At 40.6% G+C, this 17570-nt stretch overlaps 1 protein-coding gene across 1 annotated transcript; it reads left to right on the forward strand.

The window, feature by feature from the left end:
* Positions 1 to 156: 156 nt before the first annotated feature.
* Positions 157 to 17050, forward strand: TSPAN13 (tetraspanin 13). The gene is made up of 6 exons (XM_080383716.1): positions 157 to 414; positions 12485 to 12652; positions 13921 to 14001; positions 14860 to 14973; positions 15308 to 15418; positions 16591 to 17050. Exons 1-6 carry the CDS (start codon positions 352 to 354, stop codon positions 16663 to 16665), a joined length of 612 nt encoding a protein of 203 aa, XP_080239842.1. The 5' UTR covers positions 157 to 351; the 3' UTR covers positions 16666 to 17050.
* Positions 17051 to 17570: the final 520 nt, after the last annotated feature.

Consider the following 17570-nt stretch of genomic DNA (forward strand, 5'->3'; position numbering starts at 1 on the left):
GCCAGGCCCGGGCCCCGCTCAGCGGGCAGGGCGCGTTCCACCGCCCCGGCGGCCTTCGTAACAGTAGAGGAGGAGAAAGGGGTGCGCGGCGGCCCCGCCCCCACAACGCCGCGGCCGGGCAGCGGGCGCTCGGGGCTCGCAGATAACGGGTGACTGGCACCGCCGCCGGCCGCGCTCCCAGCCCTCTCCGCGTCTCCTCATTTGCGTGTCTCTACCTTCGTGCCCGGGAGCGGCCAATCGGCGTGTGCGGCAGCGGCCGCCGCCGTCGCTCACCTGCTGCGGCCGCGCCCGCCTGCCGGCGAGGGGCGGGGTGGCGGCTCCTGCTGCGCGGTACCGAGCGGCGGCGGCGCGATGGTGTGCGGGGGCTTCGCGTGCTCCAAGAACTGCCTCTGCGCCCTCAACCTGCTCTACACGGTGCGTGAGGCGAGGCGGCCGGGGGGCGCGGGCTGTCCGGCCGCGTCTCCCCCGCCCGGCGGGTGGCGGGGTGAGGTGGGCTGGGGGCGGCGGCGGGGAGGGGAGGCGGCGGGGCTCGCTCCGCTGCGGGCTGAGGCGGCCTCCTCTCGGCGGGATGGTGCCCAGGGGCTGGGGGGACTCGGAGCCGGGGCCGCCGCTCGCTTGCGGCCTCCAGCTGCGGGCGAGGTGGCACCCGTCTGGCCGGGCTTTGTCACTGCAGAGACGTGGCTCCCCGGGATCAAAATCCAGGGCGGTCCGGGAGCGGGCGGCGGGGCGAGGCTGCCCGTCCGCGGGGAAACCGCATCCCCGGCGGCGGGCTGGGCCGTCTGGGGAGCGGCGGCGCTGCGGTGCCCTTTTCCCTTGCGTGGAAGGGTCGCTGCACCAAGCCGGGCGCGAGTGAGGAAGGGATCACTTTGTTGTTCCTAAGCCAGGGAGTAGCACCGAGAGATAAGTGCATTTCGGCGAGCGACAAGGCCCCCGGCCCCCTGGTCTTCCCGGGGATGGACCAGGCCGGCGGTAACGTCTGTGTGTGTGAGGGCCAGGGAAATAGTAGTATAATAAACTGAAATAACTGACTTCTTGGGGGAGCGCCAGGCAGGTGCCTCGTTTCGTCTCTGCAAGCTGGAGGGCCTGTTTTCAACAGAGAACAATAAAGTCTCCAGTTACGGTGTAGCTGCAGGTTTTTTTCCTCATTATCTATTTTAAAATGACACAGAAGCAGCAAGAGACAGGAGTGAGTGCATGTAATGGCTTCCTCTCACAGCTCATCTGGTGAGGTAGTATGTCCTCTAATGTTTCACGTTAACTGTCATGCTTGGGGATGACTTCCAGCAGGCTGAAATTGGGGTCAGCCAGTGCTTGCAGGCAGCGGTGGTGGTGCTTTTCGGAAAGCACTGCCTGATCTCGACTGAGGGCAGGACGGTGGGATAAACAGGTCTAAGGCTGTTCATCAGAACAAGGAGTTCTCGTAGCTGTCGGTTACTGGACCTGATGCTAGTCACCAGGATGAAGCACAAATGGATATAGAAGTGCTTGTGCTGAAGCCAGAGTTGTTGTATTTTTTGGTGTATGAGTGACCCTTGTTCCCTCAGAAAAGAGGGAACTTAATATAGGAGAAGCTGTGCTATTGCACGTGCTTCCTTGGAGGAGCTTGCGGAGCGAGTATGTCCCTGAAAAAGTCTGTGGAACATGCTTAGGAAGTCCCTGCTTATACAGCTGTGAAAGTCACCCAGGATCCCTGTGATGCTATGGATCGCCCAAGCTAACCCCAGCCAGAATAGAGGGGAGCAGGCAGGCATTGCCACGTTTGGCAACTGTAGTTGGAGGCAAGGTCAGTGTTTGTAGACTGTCATAAGGAAGGTTAGAACCATAGAATAGCCCAGGTTGGAAGTGACCTCAAAAAATCATCATGGCCAGCTTTTTGTGGGATTGCACCGTCCCAATGGATAGGATACAGGTAAATAGTCCCATCCTGGTTTCTCTTTTCAGTAAACCAGAGGTTAATTCAAGACTTCTTTTTGCTGTTGTTGTTGTTACTGTTTCTTGAGTGACAGACTAGTGAGAGAAATCTGATTCTTTCTAACCTAATACATGCACAAATCTCATTTTGAGGTCACATGGATGTTTTTTTCTCTGAAGACACCATTACTTATTCCTACAGCTACATATTCACCAGGTATAAGAGGTCTGGTAGGCCTTTTGGACATATTTGGCCTCAGCAAGGGTGGGTTGGTCTTTGGGACCTGTGTAGTTTTGTCTGTGATACCTGTACAGTGCACCTGTGACCTTCATCTTGCTCTGCTATCTCCTTGAGTCAAATTTACTTTGTGGGTGTCACATGGTATTCTTTCATTTGACCTATGCAGACCACACATTTTTGCTGAAGGGAAGGAATGACTTCTTTGAACTACAGTAACTGGAATATTCAATTGCTATTGCTTGTGTTGTGTATTAATTATAGACAAGTTACAAGACTAATGCTTTAAAATTCTGAGTTGCAGAAATAACATTTAAGGTGTTTAGTTGGCCTGGTGGAGTTGATCTAGCAAACTATGCGGGCTTCTCTGGTCCTTGGCTAGACAAAACCCTAACAATACAAGAATTGGGTTGCAAAAGTGATGAACGATAGGTTTATTTTTTTCCCAGCTGGAAGAAAATACAGAAGACAGAATAAAAACAAGCAAAAGCATCATCTTTTTAAACAATATTAATTCACTGTAATAATTGATGAGAGGGGAGTAGTGGGGGTAAGAAGGGATATCAGCTCAAATAGGTAACACTCGTCAAATGTTTTTCTAGCTAGCATTGATGTGGCTGTATCACATTCTTGAAAGAAATAAACGCTTAGAACTGTATATTGGGGGTTACAGTTTATACTCCGTTTTTCTTTAAAAGACTTCTAGAATGGGATATTGGAGCTTAATTTTCTTTTTATTTTTCTATTGCTGTCGTGTTTTACTTTTTATGGTAGTACACCAAGAAAAATACATGTCCTGGCGGTAATAAATCAGTTACTGGTTTAAGGCAAGAAACCAGAAACCCACTAACCTAATTGCTTATTTAATGTTCTTTTTGGATGGTACTTTGCTAATGACTTTTGGTTCTTCTCTGGTCTAAGCTAATGTCCTTAGGGCCTGATTCTATTTTAAAATGTATTTTACATGAGTAATTCTGACATCTATGCTGAATCTTGCTGACTTCAGTATGATTTCTTATAGGAAGAGTCAAGAAGAATAATTGAGAGTATTTATTGATTCTGTATATATAATTATGTGTACTGCCAGAATGAAGTCTGACACGGAAGAAATGTCTGTATACAAGGACCTTTAAGATACTAGCCTTGGGTTTCTGTCAAATTTTGTCTGTCTTTATTCAGTCATACTTGTATTTCCCATCAAATGGCAAACCCATACAAACTGTTTAAAATGTCTGTCCACAGAATTCAGCCAAATTCAAGGATGTGTATGTAATTTAAAACTTCTAATCTTCCAGGTATGAGAACCCTAGATGCTGGCTCCACCAGTATTTGTTCACATTAACCAGACAAGGATTTCCTTAGGTAGACAGTGTTCCTTCCAAGGAGGTCTTGAGTAATTGTGTTCAAGTATGAACAGTTGATTTGTTATTTCAAATCAGATTTTCAGAACGGAAAGGGAAATTCCTAAGTGCTAATTAGTGGTGAAAAATTGGGTGGTAGCTGGGCCACAGATACTTAAATTAAAAAAAAAAATAGTTCATTTGGATGGTGTGTGCTGGTTTTGTCACCCAAGCAGCTACTTAATTATTGCTGTAGCAGCAAACATGAACTGTTTGTTGTTGGCAAGTAAACATCTCACATTTGTTTTGATGAGCAGGCTTTCAGTTTTTCTTACACCTAGAGTGGCTGTTTGATTGAAATTAAAACACAGGGTACCTTTACCATTAAAGTGTGTATTTTTTAGTGGCACAGAGTTCATTCCACAAAATCATCCACATTTCCTCAGAACACTTTAAAGTACCTTGTCAAAGTAATGTACTTTTTCTATGACTTTGTTCTCTGAACCTGTTTTTTTTTATTGTCTATGAAATGTCCTGGGTTTTGCATCCATTTTCAAGCACTGTATTTGAAAGTTGTTAGTTTCTTTTTTCCTATCGCTGCCTGTTGTTCTCTGGATGCAGCAATTATTGAAGGTGTAGTTAGTGCATTTGTGCTTTCTGCCCTCTATCAAAATTGCTTTGCCTGTATTATGGGAGTGTGAAAGGTGAGTGCAGAAATTTTCAGGTTTGGACAATGTGTGCTTGACATCATAGGGTTTTTAATAACGTTCGTCTTGAATACAGAGTTTCCGTTGCAAAGGAGTGAGCGTTTTGCATCTTCCATGTAAGTGTGCTAGCTCCATCTGTCTTTTTGCTGCATGGGGGAAACCTGGTGTTAGAGGCAGGGCGAACATGTGGATATTCCTATGGAAAGGGGATGTGACTGTTTCCTGCATTGTCTGATAATTCCTGACTGCTGTAGTGGCTATACGGAGCCAGGTACAAGCAGACAGGAATTAGAGAGACACAGTTCTTGCCTTATGCAGCAATTTCATGAACCTGTGATCTCTGAGTTCAGTTCTGTTTTGGTTTGTGTAAGTTTGTTTTACTGTAAGAAGTGACCAGTAAATAGCCTGCTGTTTGCTGTGTCTGACAGTCTTTAGTCAGCATTTAAGAGTGCAGAGTCAAAAGTTTGCCCCAGCACTAGCCTGTGCTGGGCTGGTCTAGCTCGGCATCCTAACTGGGTGCTTGGCAAGTGGGACAGGTTGTCTTTAAGTTATTTCTGTCATTCTCAAGGACATTTTGAAGGCAGCAGTATAAGCTGTGCTATCTAGTCTTGACATGTAAATTAAAGTGGTACAGAAGCTCCCAGGTGTGTGGCAGGGAAGGTTAATGTTGGTCATGTCAATTTAGTCTTGCATTTGGCCTTTTTGTTTTGTTTTGCATTCGTTGGCTTTTGGGGAAGGTTTCTATGCTCACGCTTGAGAGCGTGAAAGGGCGACTACAGCCAAAACATGGATCTACAAGACCTTTTGTCAGTGCTTGGGAATGCCCTCAGCTGTACTGTCTGTCAGTTTATAGCCAAAGTGACAGCGGTTTGTGGTAGCAGGTGGGAACTGAGACATGTACTGGGTCCATGGACCAGATATGAGTGGGTTTTGTTGTTTGACTTGCCTTGTGCAGAGTGCATAGTGGCATTTAGAGCTAGGAAGGCAGACACTTTAATGAAGGAACTGGAGAACGACAGGGCACAGAAGAAGGAGGCTATATGGAGCTTGGCATGTTTTGATACCACTGATGTTTTCAGCCATCCTAGTGGTGCAGATGACAGTTATTGAGAAGCCCTTTGAATGTCTTGTAGCCTTGTAGCTTAATTTATTAGTTGTGATCTAATCTAATCAGTTTTGTGTTGAAGGAGATAACATGTGTGGAAGAAGGGTATGTGGGATCATCGGGCTTCCTGAAAATGTTTCACAGCTTCTTAAAAAACAATAAACAAACAAGGAAGCAAAAGTAAATATTTTAGAACATAATTGTTCCTGATACACAGCAGAAAGCTTTCATTTCTAAAGATCAGGGAGTACGAAATAGGTTAAATCTCTGCCATTTTAATGTGGAAGGACCTTGTTACACATCAAAACCAACTCGACCGTAAGTGCTGGCCAGTGCCGTGAAGAACTCTGAAGCAGGCCTGAAACAGAAAGAACTGGCTTTCATGATAACAGGAATTCTGCCTTTCACAGAAATTACTTGTTCCACGTGATGTGTCTCAAGGCTGTTCAGTAACCAGACTACTGATAACTTCATTTAAATAAGGCACCTAAGGGTGGAAGGTTTTGCGTTCTGTTAGAAATCCTTTGGAGGTACCCAGAGTTTTCCTTACTGCTCAGCCTTTATTTTGCTTTCAGCAAAGCTGAACAAGTACTGTAAGGAGACAAGGTTGCTTACAGGTTGGCTAGCTCACAGCTGTGATAGAAATCAATTTAGTCTAAACTTGCTAAAGGTGTACCACTATATACTGCCATGTATTTTAATGTGGTGGTTTTAGATGAAGTGCAGGGATCCAGGAGAGTTGTGTTCTAGAGTCTCTGTGGCTGTGCAGAAATGGTTGGCCCAGTTGAAAGGCAGGGTGGTGGCGATCTCTACCTTCGAAGTATATACCATTTGAGGTTTAAAATTTAAAGCCCCCTTATAAGAAGTGGAAGATGAACTTAAATGTGGAGAGAGAAGTTAGGGAGGATGTGTTTCTTCATGTGTGTAATCTCTCTGGTTTTAGTTCCTGTTCTATACCCAGCCCGACACGTAGTCTGTAAATACTTCCTTTGCTGGTACCAGTGTAAAGGCTATATCTTTATCTGGGAATGGTGAGGCTGTATTTCTTGACATGTAAGTTCTGAAATGCAGTTTTTACTAACTCCCTTCTGGGCTGAGCCTACAAGAAAACAGTGGGAAAACAAACTTCTGCATATGACTTCCTTCTTTGTGAGCAGTCCAAGCTAGTTGCAATACTGAATAGTTGCTAGTTAAAACAGCAGATTTGCTTGTGGATTGTTGTTGAAGGAAGGAGGAACTGGTCTGGGTATTTGCATTGTTTCTCAGTGGCATGGTCTAGAGAAATAACTCATCAGTGTCATGTTTTCTTCTTGTAATGTTGACTCTTTGTGGATAAATACACAAAGGGTAAGTGTGAAGAGAAATACTTTTTTCCAGTACAGGAGCAAGGGTAATGAGCAGCTGTGTGCACAGGAGAACTTGGATTTAAAGAATAGGGCAATTTAAGAGTTTTTGGAGGTTTTTTTTGATAGGAGTAGTAATTCATGCAGCAGTAAGGGGAAAGAGAACCCTGACAAGTATTGTAAAGGCTAATGCTTTAATCATGTTAATGAGAAATTAACCGGAAAACAGGGCAGTCAAACTTGTGATGACTTCATCTCTGTGACAAAGACATTCTTTGACTCTAAATTAATTTTTAAATATCTCTGAAGTTCAAATCTGTGTGTGTGTATATATATATATATATAATGGAAATCACTTAAAGTGGAGTCTGATCCGTTCCAATGTTCTTGAACTTACAGTCCCTAAAATTTTTCTGGTAGAGGTGCTGATAATGGAGTAACATTTTGTCTGTTGGTAATATGCTTGATTTCCTTAAATATTTTTTTTTTACTCTTTAGAAAAAGTGCTCGATCTCATAGTGAAAACTACTGTTCTTCACTTAGGATTTGTGCTACCTGTAGGTTGGTTCCGGTAAAGCATTTACTTAACCTCAAAATTGATGTCTTTATATGTAGAATTATGCTAAGCCTGTGTTTGCTTGTGTGCTTTTTAAATAAGGTTGCTAGCTAGGGTTTGTATTGATGGGAAACACAGTATATGGTAAATGAGGATATTAAGTTTAAAATATTAGCTGTCACCCCCCTGCCACATGCACACAGTTCCCATGGGTTTACGTTGCTTTTCTGGTTTGTGGACACTGTGTGTTTATAGCATGTTTCCGTGGGACAAATTGTTCCAGCTTGAGACTGTAATAAATTCTTTTGCTCTTAATACCTGTTGGCTTGTCCTGGTGGTTTTGAAGCTGTTTAAGTACTTCTTCAGAATCATTCATTGCTCTTTTACTGGGGGACCTTCTTACTGCTTTTAAGAAGGTTTTTTGTTGGTATGGGGTTTAGGAGATATTTAGTGAGCTAGACGGTACAGAACAGTCCTTGCTTAGTGCTAAATCTGTCTCTTATCTGCCTGTTAGAACTCTGATTTTTGATGTGGAGAGTGGCAAAATTTTCGCAGTGGAAGAGCTGGCTGTGGTGTGTGGGAGTGCTGGTTGGAAGGGACTTCTGGGGCTCGCTCATTTGTCCAGGCTCCTGCTCACAGTGGCATTATGACTAATACTTGTCAGCTGTGGCTTTGTCTACTGAGTCTGGAAAACCTCTGAGAACAAAGATTATCACCAGAGTATGGCACCAGACCACCTTGCAGCTGTTTTTTTCTAATGTCCAGTCTGAACCTCCAAAGCTGTTACTTGTGATGCCGAGAACACTGCCTCCATTGCTGTTGCAAATCGCCTCCAGCTTCGGTTGCTATTAGACTATCCCTAGGCAGCTTCTCTGTTAGACTAAACCAACACAGCTCCATCACCTGCTTCTCAAACATCACCTGCAAGGCTCCAGGCCATTTCCAGGTTCTCAGATTCCTTTTTGACCTGGGGGACTTGAAATAGGACACAGTATTTGAGCTGCAGTCTCACTAGCGTTGTTTTCTTTGAGTACACTCCTCTTGGCTTTCCCTGTTTGCAATGAGAACACACTCTTGGCTCATATTCAGCTTGGCAACCAGTTTGATCTCCAGATCTATCTCAGTAGGGCTGTTGTTCAACCAGTTTGTTCCCAGGCTCCTCGGAAGCACCTCAGGAGCAGAATTTTGCACTTTATGAGGTTCCTGTTGGCTTATTCTTCAAGTTTATCAAGGTCTATCTGAGTTTAATATATTTGGAGAGTTGATCATTCTTCCTTGTTTAGTATGATCCACAGATTTTCCGAGGATTTATTCTGTCTTATCACCCAGGTTGCTGATGAAGATACTGTGTAATATTGGCCTCGTATCAGCCTTTGTGGTGTTCCTTACCTGCTACCAGCTGGATGATGAGCCATCAGCTGCTACCCTTGAAGCTCAAGCAGTCCAGGCTATTGTCATTCAGTCTAACTGGTCATTTCTCCAACCCAATCTTTTCAGCTTAATGAGACTGCTGTGGGAAACCAGATCAGTCTTAATCACTAAAAACTGAACTGTGATTTCATACATTTCTGATAGATGTACCAAGCAAATATTTGAAGTGTGGGTAACCAAGCCTAACTTTATGTAAGTCAACTCATATACATAAAATGAAGTTTCACATATACTTTCAGTCTTCCAGTGATGATGCTGTTTTCTTCAGGGGAATCTGGTGCTGTGAAATGTCATTTCAGTAAAAGAAAATGTGACATTCAGAAGCTCTGTAGACAGTCCTTTTTCCTTTATTTAACAGAAATAAAGGAACTTTTTTTTTTTACTTTTTTTGTAAGTAAATAAAGCTTATCCATTTAGAATGTACATATTACTCATTTAAAAGTATGGTTACTAAGTACTTTCGTTTCAAGTACATTTTACTACAGAGTCTTAGCAGCTTCACTTTTAGAAATACTTCATCTAAATCCTTTTGTTCCAAAACACTGGAATAAGCCCTGTAGAGCAGTCATTTCTAGTGGCTGAACAGTGCCTAATGCTATGAGCCTTGCATTGTTTTACAGACTTCTAAAACCTCAGCTTACATTATTTTTCCTGCTTGTAGTAGTATGTTTACTTTAGTTTTTCACATTATGGCACTATATATATGTGTGTGTGTTAAGTATAGTTTTACTGTTCAACATTCAGATAGTCTAATCCAAACCTGAAAATGAAGGAATAACCATGATTTCATCTTTACATCAACATGCTGAGGAGTCAGGAACTTAATACTGAATCTGTTTCTAGAATGGTTTGTAAACCTGCCATCTCCAGTTTTGAAACATGAAGTCAGATTTCCATTAGTTTAAATGGCCAGAATTGGAGTAGCTTATAGTTACTTTTATCTCAATCATGTATCTGCCTGACTGGATACAGCATTTTCACTTAGCTTGCCAAGCAGAGCCCAGTAGCCTGGATCTGTGATCATACTGAATTTCCAGATGTTTTAAGGAATTGGATAATGGACAACTTTGTCATGTGAAAAGAGAAAATACAGCCTTGGTATTATGGAGGTAAAGCTTGAAAATGAGACTGATAGCTCTAAAACTGGAATGTGATCAAAAGAGAAACTGAACTATTTTATGATACTTCATTTTTCAAAGTCGGTCACACAATTCCTGAACATCCAGGGTTCAAGAATGGGTTTAAAAGCCAGAGAGGCTTCTTTTCAACTGGAAAACCATGGCAGTTCCAGATTCATAATGTGTCTGCCAGAAAAACTTTTTGGGCCAGGGGGTCATGGTAATAGCTTTTAGTGTCATATGCACTCATTTCTTGTACATATTGTCAGAATAATGGATGCTGAGATGAGTAACAGCAGCAAGAAACCAGTACCCTGCAGTTCACACACTGCATTTATCCAGTAGGTGTTTTAGGCACAGATATTGTTCAAGTCTCTTCTTTTGATTTTGATACTTCAAGACTGAAACTAATTGCATCAAATTGGGTTAGACCTCTTATGAAATGAGGAAAGACCTGAACAAATACATTTTTTGGTATCCTGGAGGCAGATTGGTGAAAATAAAGATTGACACTCATAGCTCAGGCAGAAGGAAGAAGTATTGGTGAAAATCATTAGGGGCAAAGTTTTTTTGCTTTTCTTTGTTAATTGAGATTTGTCATTGCCTTTGAGGTTTTTTTATGAGGTAACACTTTGAAGAGCTGTTTACTAGCAGTGTGACCTCCGTGCTTTTAAGTTGGTGCAGAGTATGGGACGTCAGCCAGCACCTTCTGACTGGAAACTGGGTTATATGATTTCTTTTGTTGTTCACTTCTGATGCTTACGTGGGAAAATAAATCTTCCCGGTAGTATGACATGAAGAAATATAGTGAATGGGCATAGATCAGACCAGGTAGGTTTTGCACATAACTGTCTGATTAGCAAGGCTAATTTTTAACATGATGACATCAGGAATGTGCAGTGTGCATTCAGAAAATCTGTCTGTGGCTGAGCCAAGGCTTCTTGTTTTGTTTTACTTTTTATTTCTCCCCTCTTCATAATTTAGTTTCACTACAGCTTGGCCTGGTGTTTTGGTTTTAAATAAATATGGTGGTTAAGGCTTTTTGTTTAAGAGAAAGAAAGACAAATGTGAATTAATCCTAAAACTCTACTGCTATTGAAGAATTTCTTGGAATTGTATATCGTTCTTTTGTCTCTCCTTGTGGTGAGAGAGAGGTGTAGGTATAACAAATACCTTCCTTTTCTTCTTGCAGACTCATAAATTTCTTATGTGGTTTACTGGCTTTTGGTAAAAATATTTTTTGAGATGCGTTCTTCCGTGAACACACAAAAAACCACCCACTGTATTTTGATCTTGATAAGCATCACCACTTGTTTTACTAGCTTTCTTGATGTTATTTTAGAGTTCCGTGTTTCAAAAGCAGCATTACATAGCTCAGTTTTCTAAGGTGTACTTAAGCTGAAAAAATATACAGATGTATTTGATATTAAAATCAACAAAAATGCCCTGCTGTAGGGTAAATATACTGAAATAAGTTGGAAATGTCCTCTTTTTTTTTTCTTTTTCTTCCCCATCCCTCAGGGTAAGTAGTAAAACATCATGAGGTGCATCTTGTTTGAATGGCAACTGGTGAGCAAGTGTAGGTGCTCACTCTGTGTTTTCTGTTGAATAAAGCCAAGTGGCTGGACTAGACCAAATGCTTACAGTTTTGTTGTTGGTTTTTTGTTTAATAATGATACAATTTCTGGGTATATTTTGGTGAGGTCATGGTTTTGGGAAGTTAAAATTTGCATGTTGAATCGGTGTTTATTTAACTGAGAATGTAATGGGTGGTAGATTACACATAGGTTTAACTGTTTCAAGCAAGAGAGTATTAGGCATCTTGTGTATTGGACATCTGGATTGGCTTTGCTGCTTCCCTCATGCTGTACCTCATTACAGATTTCTCTGCAGCTTTTCATGTTGGAATTTTTTTTTCTTCTGTGTTTTTGGCATGGAAACAGGAAAGGCTGGAGTTTCCTGCCTGTATAAACAATAAATCCCAGTAAACTAACTGGGACAGATTCTGCCTGCCTTCCCTGAATACCATCTTTAGAAGGAAGGAAATGACGTAAGAGTGTTTTGGGTATTGGAATAGGATTGACTTCATAGCGGAGCTATTTTCTTGAAGAAATATGTAGCAGAGACAGGGCACCTTTATTGTTTTACTACATGAAGTCCTTGAGATACAGATCTAAAAAGTATTTTTGTGTGATCTTGCCAACTGTTGTGTTATATCATCAACTGTAGAATTAATATAGCTGTATTCCTGATTACAGTAAATTTTGGCAAAGTGGGCTTTTTTATGTATGTGGAGCTCTATGTTCTGTTTTCTTTAAATATACTCCTTCTGTTTCAGAAAGCATTTGGAATTTTCATTCTTTCATTCTGTGAATTAAAGCTGAATGAGCTAATGGTTTTTAGCTTATTTGTTGGTTCTGTTATAATCCGCACTTCAATTTAATGTCTCTATTCAGTCACAGATAATGCAACATGACTTGACTTTGTAGGTAGATTAAGTTGTAACAGTTCCACATTAACAGTGTTGAAGAACATGTGTTCCTTAAAGCATCTGGAACTGAAGTTACCTCTGTGATGAAGTGGAGGATTGGTTTATTTAGGCTTGTGCTGCTTCTCTTCTCACTGAAAAGAAAAATTGTACCTTTCTAATAACAACTTTAATGTAAAGAATGTAGCTGTGTGTAGGTTTGACTCTTTTAATACGCAGACTAACTTTTTTTTTCTCTTCCCTCCAGCTGGTAAGCCTGCTGCTGATTGGAATTGCGGCATGGGGAATTGGCTTCGGCCTCATCTCTAGCTTCAGAGTTGTTGGAGTGGCAATTGCAGTAGGAATCTTCCTCTTCCTTATTGCCTTAGTTGGATTGATCGGTGCGGTGAAACATCATCAAGTACTGCTGTTCTTTGTATCCTTTTGATGCATTACATGCATTGCAGCTTGGTTCAAGCCATGTAAACAACCTGGTCTGTCAGCTGAGACTGATGTGGAAGGTGCTTCAGAAACAGAACAGAAATTCACAATCTTATTTTGGTCAAATGTAGGCTACATTAAACTTCCTTCCCATGTAACTTTATTCCAGCTTCCTTTTTTTCTCCCTTGTTTGTGCTCTGAAGACAGAAGTTTTCATGTCTCCTCTTTTTAAAAATTAAAATAATTCAAATTTTTGAGGGCTTTTTGTGGTGGCTCACTGTGTCGCAGGTGCCTCTTACTGTATGCTCAACCCTACACCAAGCTAGAGTATGTGAACTATTAATGTTTAACAGTAGAAAAAGGTGGTATTTCCAGATAGTGAGCTGGTCGTAGCTGGCAGGAGAGTGCATTGTTGGTAATACAGCCTGTCAAGAAGCACTTTCTTTTCATACCTAATCTTCAATTGCTAACCCAGACTGTAAATGAGTGCAGACCTTCTCAGTATGTTTTCCTGCCCCTTTGTGCACACCAACAGTGTGTATGCAGTCTGTGGTGCTGCCTTGCATAACAAAATAAGCCTGTTTGGATGAGAAAAGAGATTTATTTGATAAAACTGTTTATTTTTCTGGTTATGGTCTATGAATAAATAGTGACCTCCACTTTACAAACCATTTAATTCTGTGAGTTACATATTTACCTCTGAACTCAGCAGCCAGATTGTGAAGGCAGTGCTTGACTTTCAAAACGTCATCTTTAGTATCGCAGTTTGTTCTTCTTGTTTTACACTGTCTTCAGATGCATTAGTCCAGAAGTGTGTGAGGCTGTGTTCCAAAAGGAACTTTCACTCTTTTTTTACATTTAGGCTAAAGTTATCTTTTTTGTAATTAAGTATCTTTTGTAATTTTGTAATTGAAGTATTTTGTAATGACAACATGGGTCCCTAAAGCTGGAGAAATTGGCTGTAGACTTTTCTCTCTGAAAGCTCCTTTTATTAACGTCTCTGCTCATGCTGTCTTGCTAGGCAAGAAACACCTAACCCAGAAATAACAGCTATGTATAGTAGTAGCCAGAAAGAGGCAATACATGGTGATTGAGGTCTGCGAACATTATTTGGGTCATCTTTTCCACATCCAGTGAGAATTCACTTCTATAGTTCTTTTATTTCACTGGATAACAGTAAGTGCTTTAAAATAAGGAATACCGTTAGGCATATGTGTTATAAAAGCAAAATTAATTTGAGAGTATATCCTTAACTATTTCCAGTACATGATTATTCTTTTGCTAGTCTTTATTGTCCAGTTTTCTGTCTCCTGTGCCTGTTTGGCATTAAACAAGGAACAGCAGGTAAGTTTCCTGACTTCTCAGTTAATCTGTAGCATAATACTGTAAATACATATGTTGTACATACATGCACACATATTTATATATAGTCTTCCACAAAATGGAGAGAGGCTATTCTAAGAAAAGCAACATTATCCTTTTAATTAAGTACTAGAATTAGGCAGTGCTTGGCTGTAGTAGCTAGAAGGAAATAACATCTGAGTCCTAAAGTGACTTTCAGCTGTCTTTTTTTTTTTTTTTTTTTTAAAATTAATTTGGTTTTAAGCTTCCTGCCTAGGTTTAGGGTCACAAGCGTAGGAGCATGATATCTTGACTATGTCATGTGTTCAGCAACTCCAGATAAGCTGATGAAATCTACAGTAATCATAATGTAAAGATGATAAAGCCACTGAATTGTTCTTGTGTAATTGAAAAAGTTAACTACATTAAGAACAGAGGTGACCCTTAAATGTGAAAGTAAAACCAGCTTCCATGAGGTATGGAGACTTAATTCTTACCGCATAAGAAGTGGGCAAAAGTACAGTGGGTAAATAATCAGCTTTTACATGTAAACACACTTTTTGTTTAAAGTCTGAGGAGTCCCAGTTAGATTAAGCTGCATGTCCCATTACTAGTGCTCTTGTATTTAGGAAAAAGGAAGGAAGAAAATTAATTACAACCATGAATGTGCTGCTGCTAAGTGCTGCTGTTTCGTTGGCTACACAGGCTGTTTGAACATTCAAGTTATTCTTTAATGTATTATCCTTTTAGACTTCAGGATCTGAAGGTTTTAGTTAGGGAATTTTCAACTTGGTCTAGTGTATTGGTTTCCAATGAAATGCAAAACAGTTCAATTAACATGTGTTTGCTTATGCCTTCTAGAGTCAACTTCTAGAGGTGGGATGGAATAACACTAACAGTGCGAGAACAGATATTGAGAGAAATCTCAATTGTTGTGGATTCAGAGTTTTTGATCAGAATGAAACCTGCTCCTCTGTAAGTGTTTCAAGTGTGAAAAAACTTCTCATTCTGTTTGTTTGAAAATGTACAATTGTTTTTGTAGTGTCAGAAAGCAGAGCTTTTTAACAAATGTGTAAAGTAGTTGTTAACAATGATACTAAACTCTTTTGTTAACTTATTTGAAGTGTAATCACAAAGCACCCTGCAAAGGTTGTACTCCATTGTTATTTGTATGGTTGCTTTTCTGGAGTCCTTTAAAACTGCTAGAGTTTTTTTCATGCCTGGCAGTCTTTTAGAGGGCTAGCTAGGTGCTTTCAGTCAATGAAGTGTCATCAGACAAGGGAGTGCAAATTCTCTGTATCTGCTACAGGATTGTTTTAAAAGTCGCCAGTGTCAACCATGTGCACCGATAATAGAAGAATATTCTGGAATGGTGCTGACATTTGTTGGAGGCATAGGACTTTTCTTCAGTTTCACAGAGGTGAGTAGGAGGTTAGAAAATGCAGTGGGTTTTCCCCACTTTTAAGGCATTGTTTTAGGAAGCAATTAATTTTAGGAGGTTTATTACAGGAACTCTCAGTACTATCTCAGGAGTCAAATAATTAGATCAAATTTTTCTAGGCTGTCAGCTTGCTGAAGTCTGCCAGGAGGAGGGCTTGTCTTTACTCAACACTGGGAGTTCTTCCATGTTTGTTATTTATACTACAAACTGCAACTAGATACCACATTAAAATGTGGTGCTGTAAACTGTTAAAGTTTTGTGGAAAGTTAGCTGTTCAGGTTTACCATTCTTCAAACATAATTAAAAGTGTGCCATTACTTTGTTTCCCTGTTATTCTGCCTACACTCCCCGCTCCCCCCCCCCCCCCCCCCCGCCCCCCGCCCCCCCCCCCGGTCATTTGGGCCTTTTTTATTTGGGGATTGTTTTTTTTTTTTTTGTGTGTATGCCTTCTGTAATGCAAAGATACAGTTTCATGATGAGTGAAATGTACTTTAAACATCAGGTTAAAAAGGTCTTTGAGTCTTTGCTTTGGTACCCAGATGGTACTGGGTACTGGCTTTATTGAGCAGTGGATAAAAACCCTCAGAGCAGGTCTTTCATAACCCCACAGTAAAGCATGTGAAAATACTCCTCCTGCTCTGTAGTGCAGTTTTGAGAAGGTTTGTAGGTACTACAGCAACTTAAGTAGAATCACTCTGACTTCTGCCCTCAATTTCTTTATTAAAAATGTGAAGCTGCTGAGAGGTTGGGGGGAATAACAAGATTTGAAAATGTACTAGAAAAATAGCCTCATAATTAAGTGGTAACTGTAAAATAAAACAATTTGGAGGATTTATCATTGCACTAAAACCAGGTTTATTATTACTTATAATTTGGGGAAGGGGCAGAATAATTTAACACTAGACATGCCTATGGAAAATATGTTGCATTGCAGATAAAGTTTTGGGGTTTTTGTTTGTTGCTAGCTATGAATACTTTCTGAGAAGGTGTATTCTTTTTCTAATTAAGAAAGCTGGTGTGTGGTGCAATTTTAGCAACAGTAAAATATCCTAAATTTGCATACTCAGAATTGTCAGGATTTTATGTTTAAAACAAATAGAAGATGGGGTGGAGACCCTCTGCTTAATAATATCTTTGTGTTTTGTTTTCAGATTCTGGGAGTCTGGCTGACTTATAGATACAGGAACCAAAAGGATCCTCGTGCAAACCCTAGTGCATTTCTTTGATGAGTTTATAAATGACTGGATCTTGTCTCTGCACCCTCTGCTTCAAAATGCAGATTCTCTGTAGTTTGATATTTGTCCATAATAGGGATTCTACATGTACCCAAAAATAAAACGTTACGAGAAATTTGTAGTTTTCATATTTAATTTCCCACTATTTTTCTTCTGAGAATCTGTCTTGAAGTAGACCGGTGTATTTAGTAGCTGGGCAGAGTCAAACTGCTGCTCTGAGCTTGTTAAATAACTCTGGTAAGACTTTGGTAATTGATGTGGTGAACTCTACATAGTGGATTTTATAGCACTACTGGTATCCAAAAAAAGACGCAAGTATTTTCTGCTGTATTCATTGATTATAAATTCACAGTTGCTCATTAAAATGATGAAAATACATGGTGGATGGTTGGACTGTATGATTTGATTAGGCTTTAGGTTGAACTCTAGTCAACTTTTTTGTCTTAATAATGGTCTCCCACTTTCCTATTAAGTTAAAAATAGAAGCGAAAGATACTGTTTTCTGTAGTGCACGTAAGTGTGTGTTAATGACCACTGTTGTCTTCACTCCTTCCCTTCCCTGTTTGTTTTCAATTCTGGTAGCTTTAGCATTTTGTTGAGAATAAAAATAAATCTTTTTGGTTATTAGTGGATATCTTCACTATGAAAACTATGAATGAAGAAAGCCAGGAGAATGTGATCTGCAGCTGATTAACTTGAAACTTTTTTTCTTTGACAAGTGAATGAAATTTGGTGTTTGCACAACATCAGAATCAATAGTGGTCTGTCAACTTTAATGTAAGAAACTTTGTCTGGAAAATTGTTGTACAGCTATTTTTTCAGATGGTGTAAAATTATTGCTGTAATAACTCAGCAGTGTATATTCCTCTGTCGTCCAGCTAACAGTCTTGGTTTCA

The sequence above is a fragment of the Falco punctatus genome, assembly GCF_963210335.1.
Source record: "Falco punctatus genome assembly, chromosome: 4".
NCBI lineage: Eukaryota > Metazoa > Chordata > Aves > Falconiformes > Falconidae > Falco > Falco punctatus.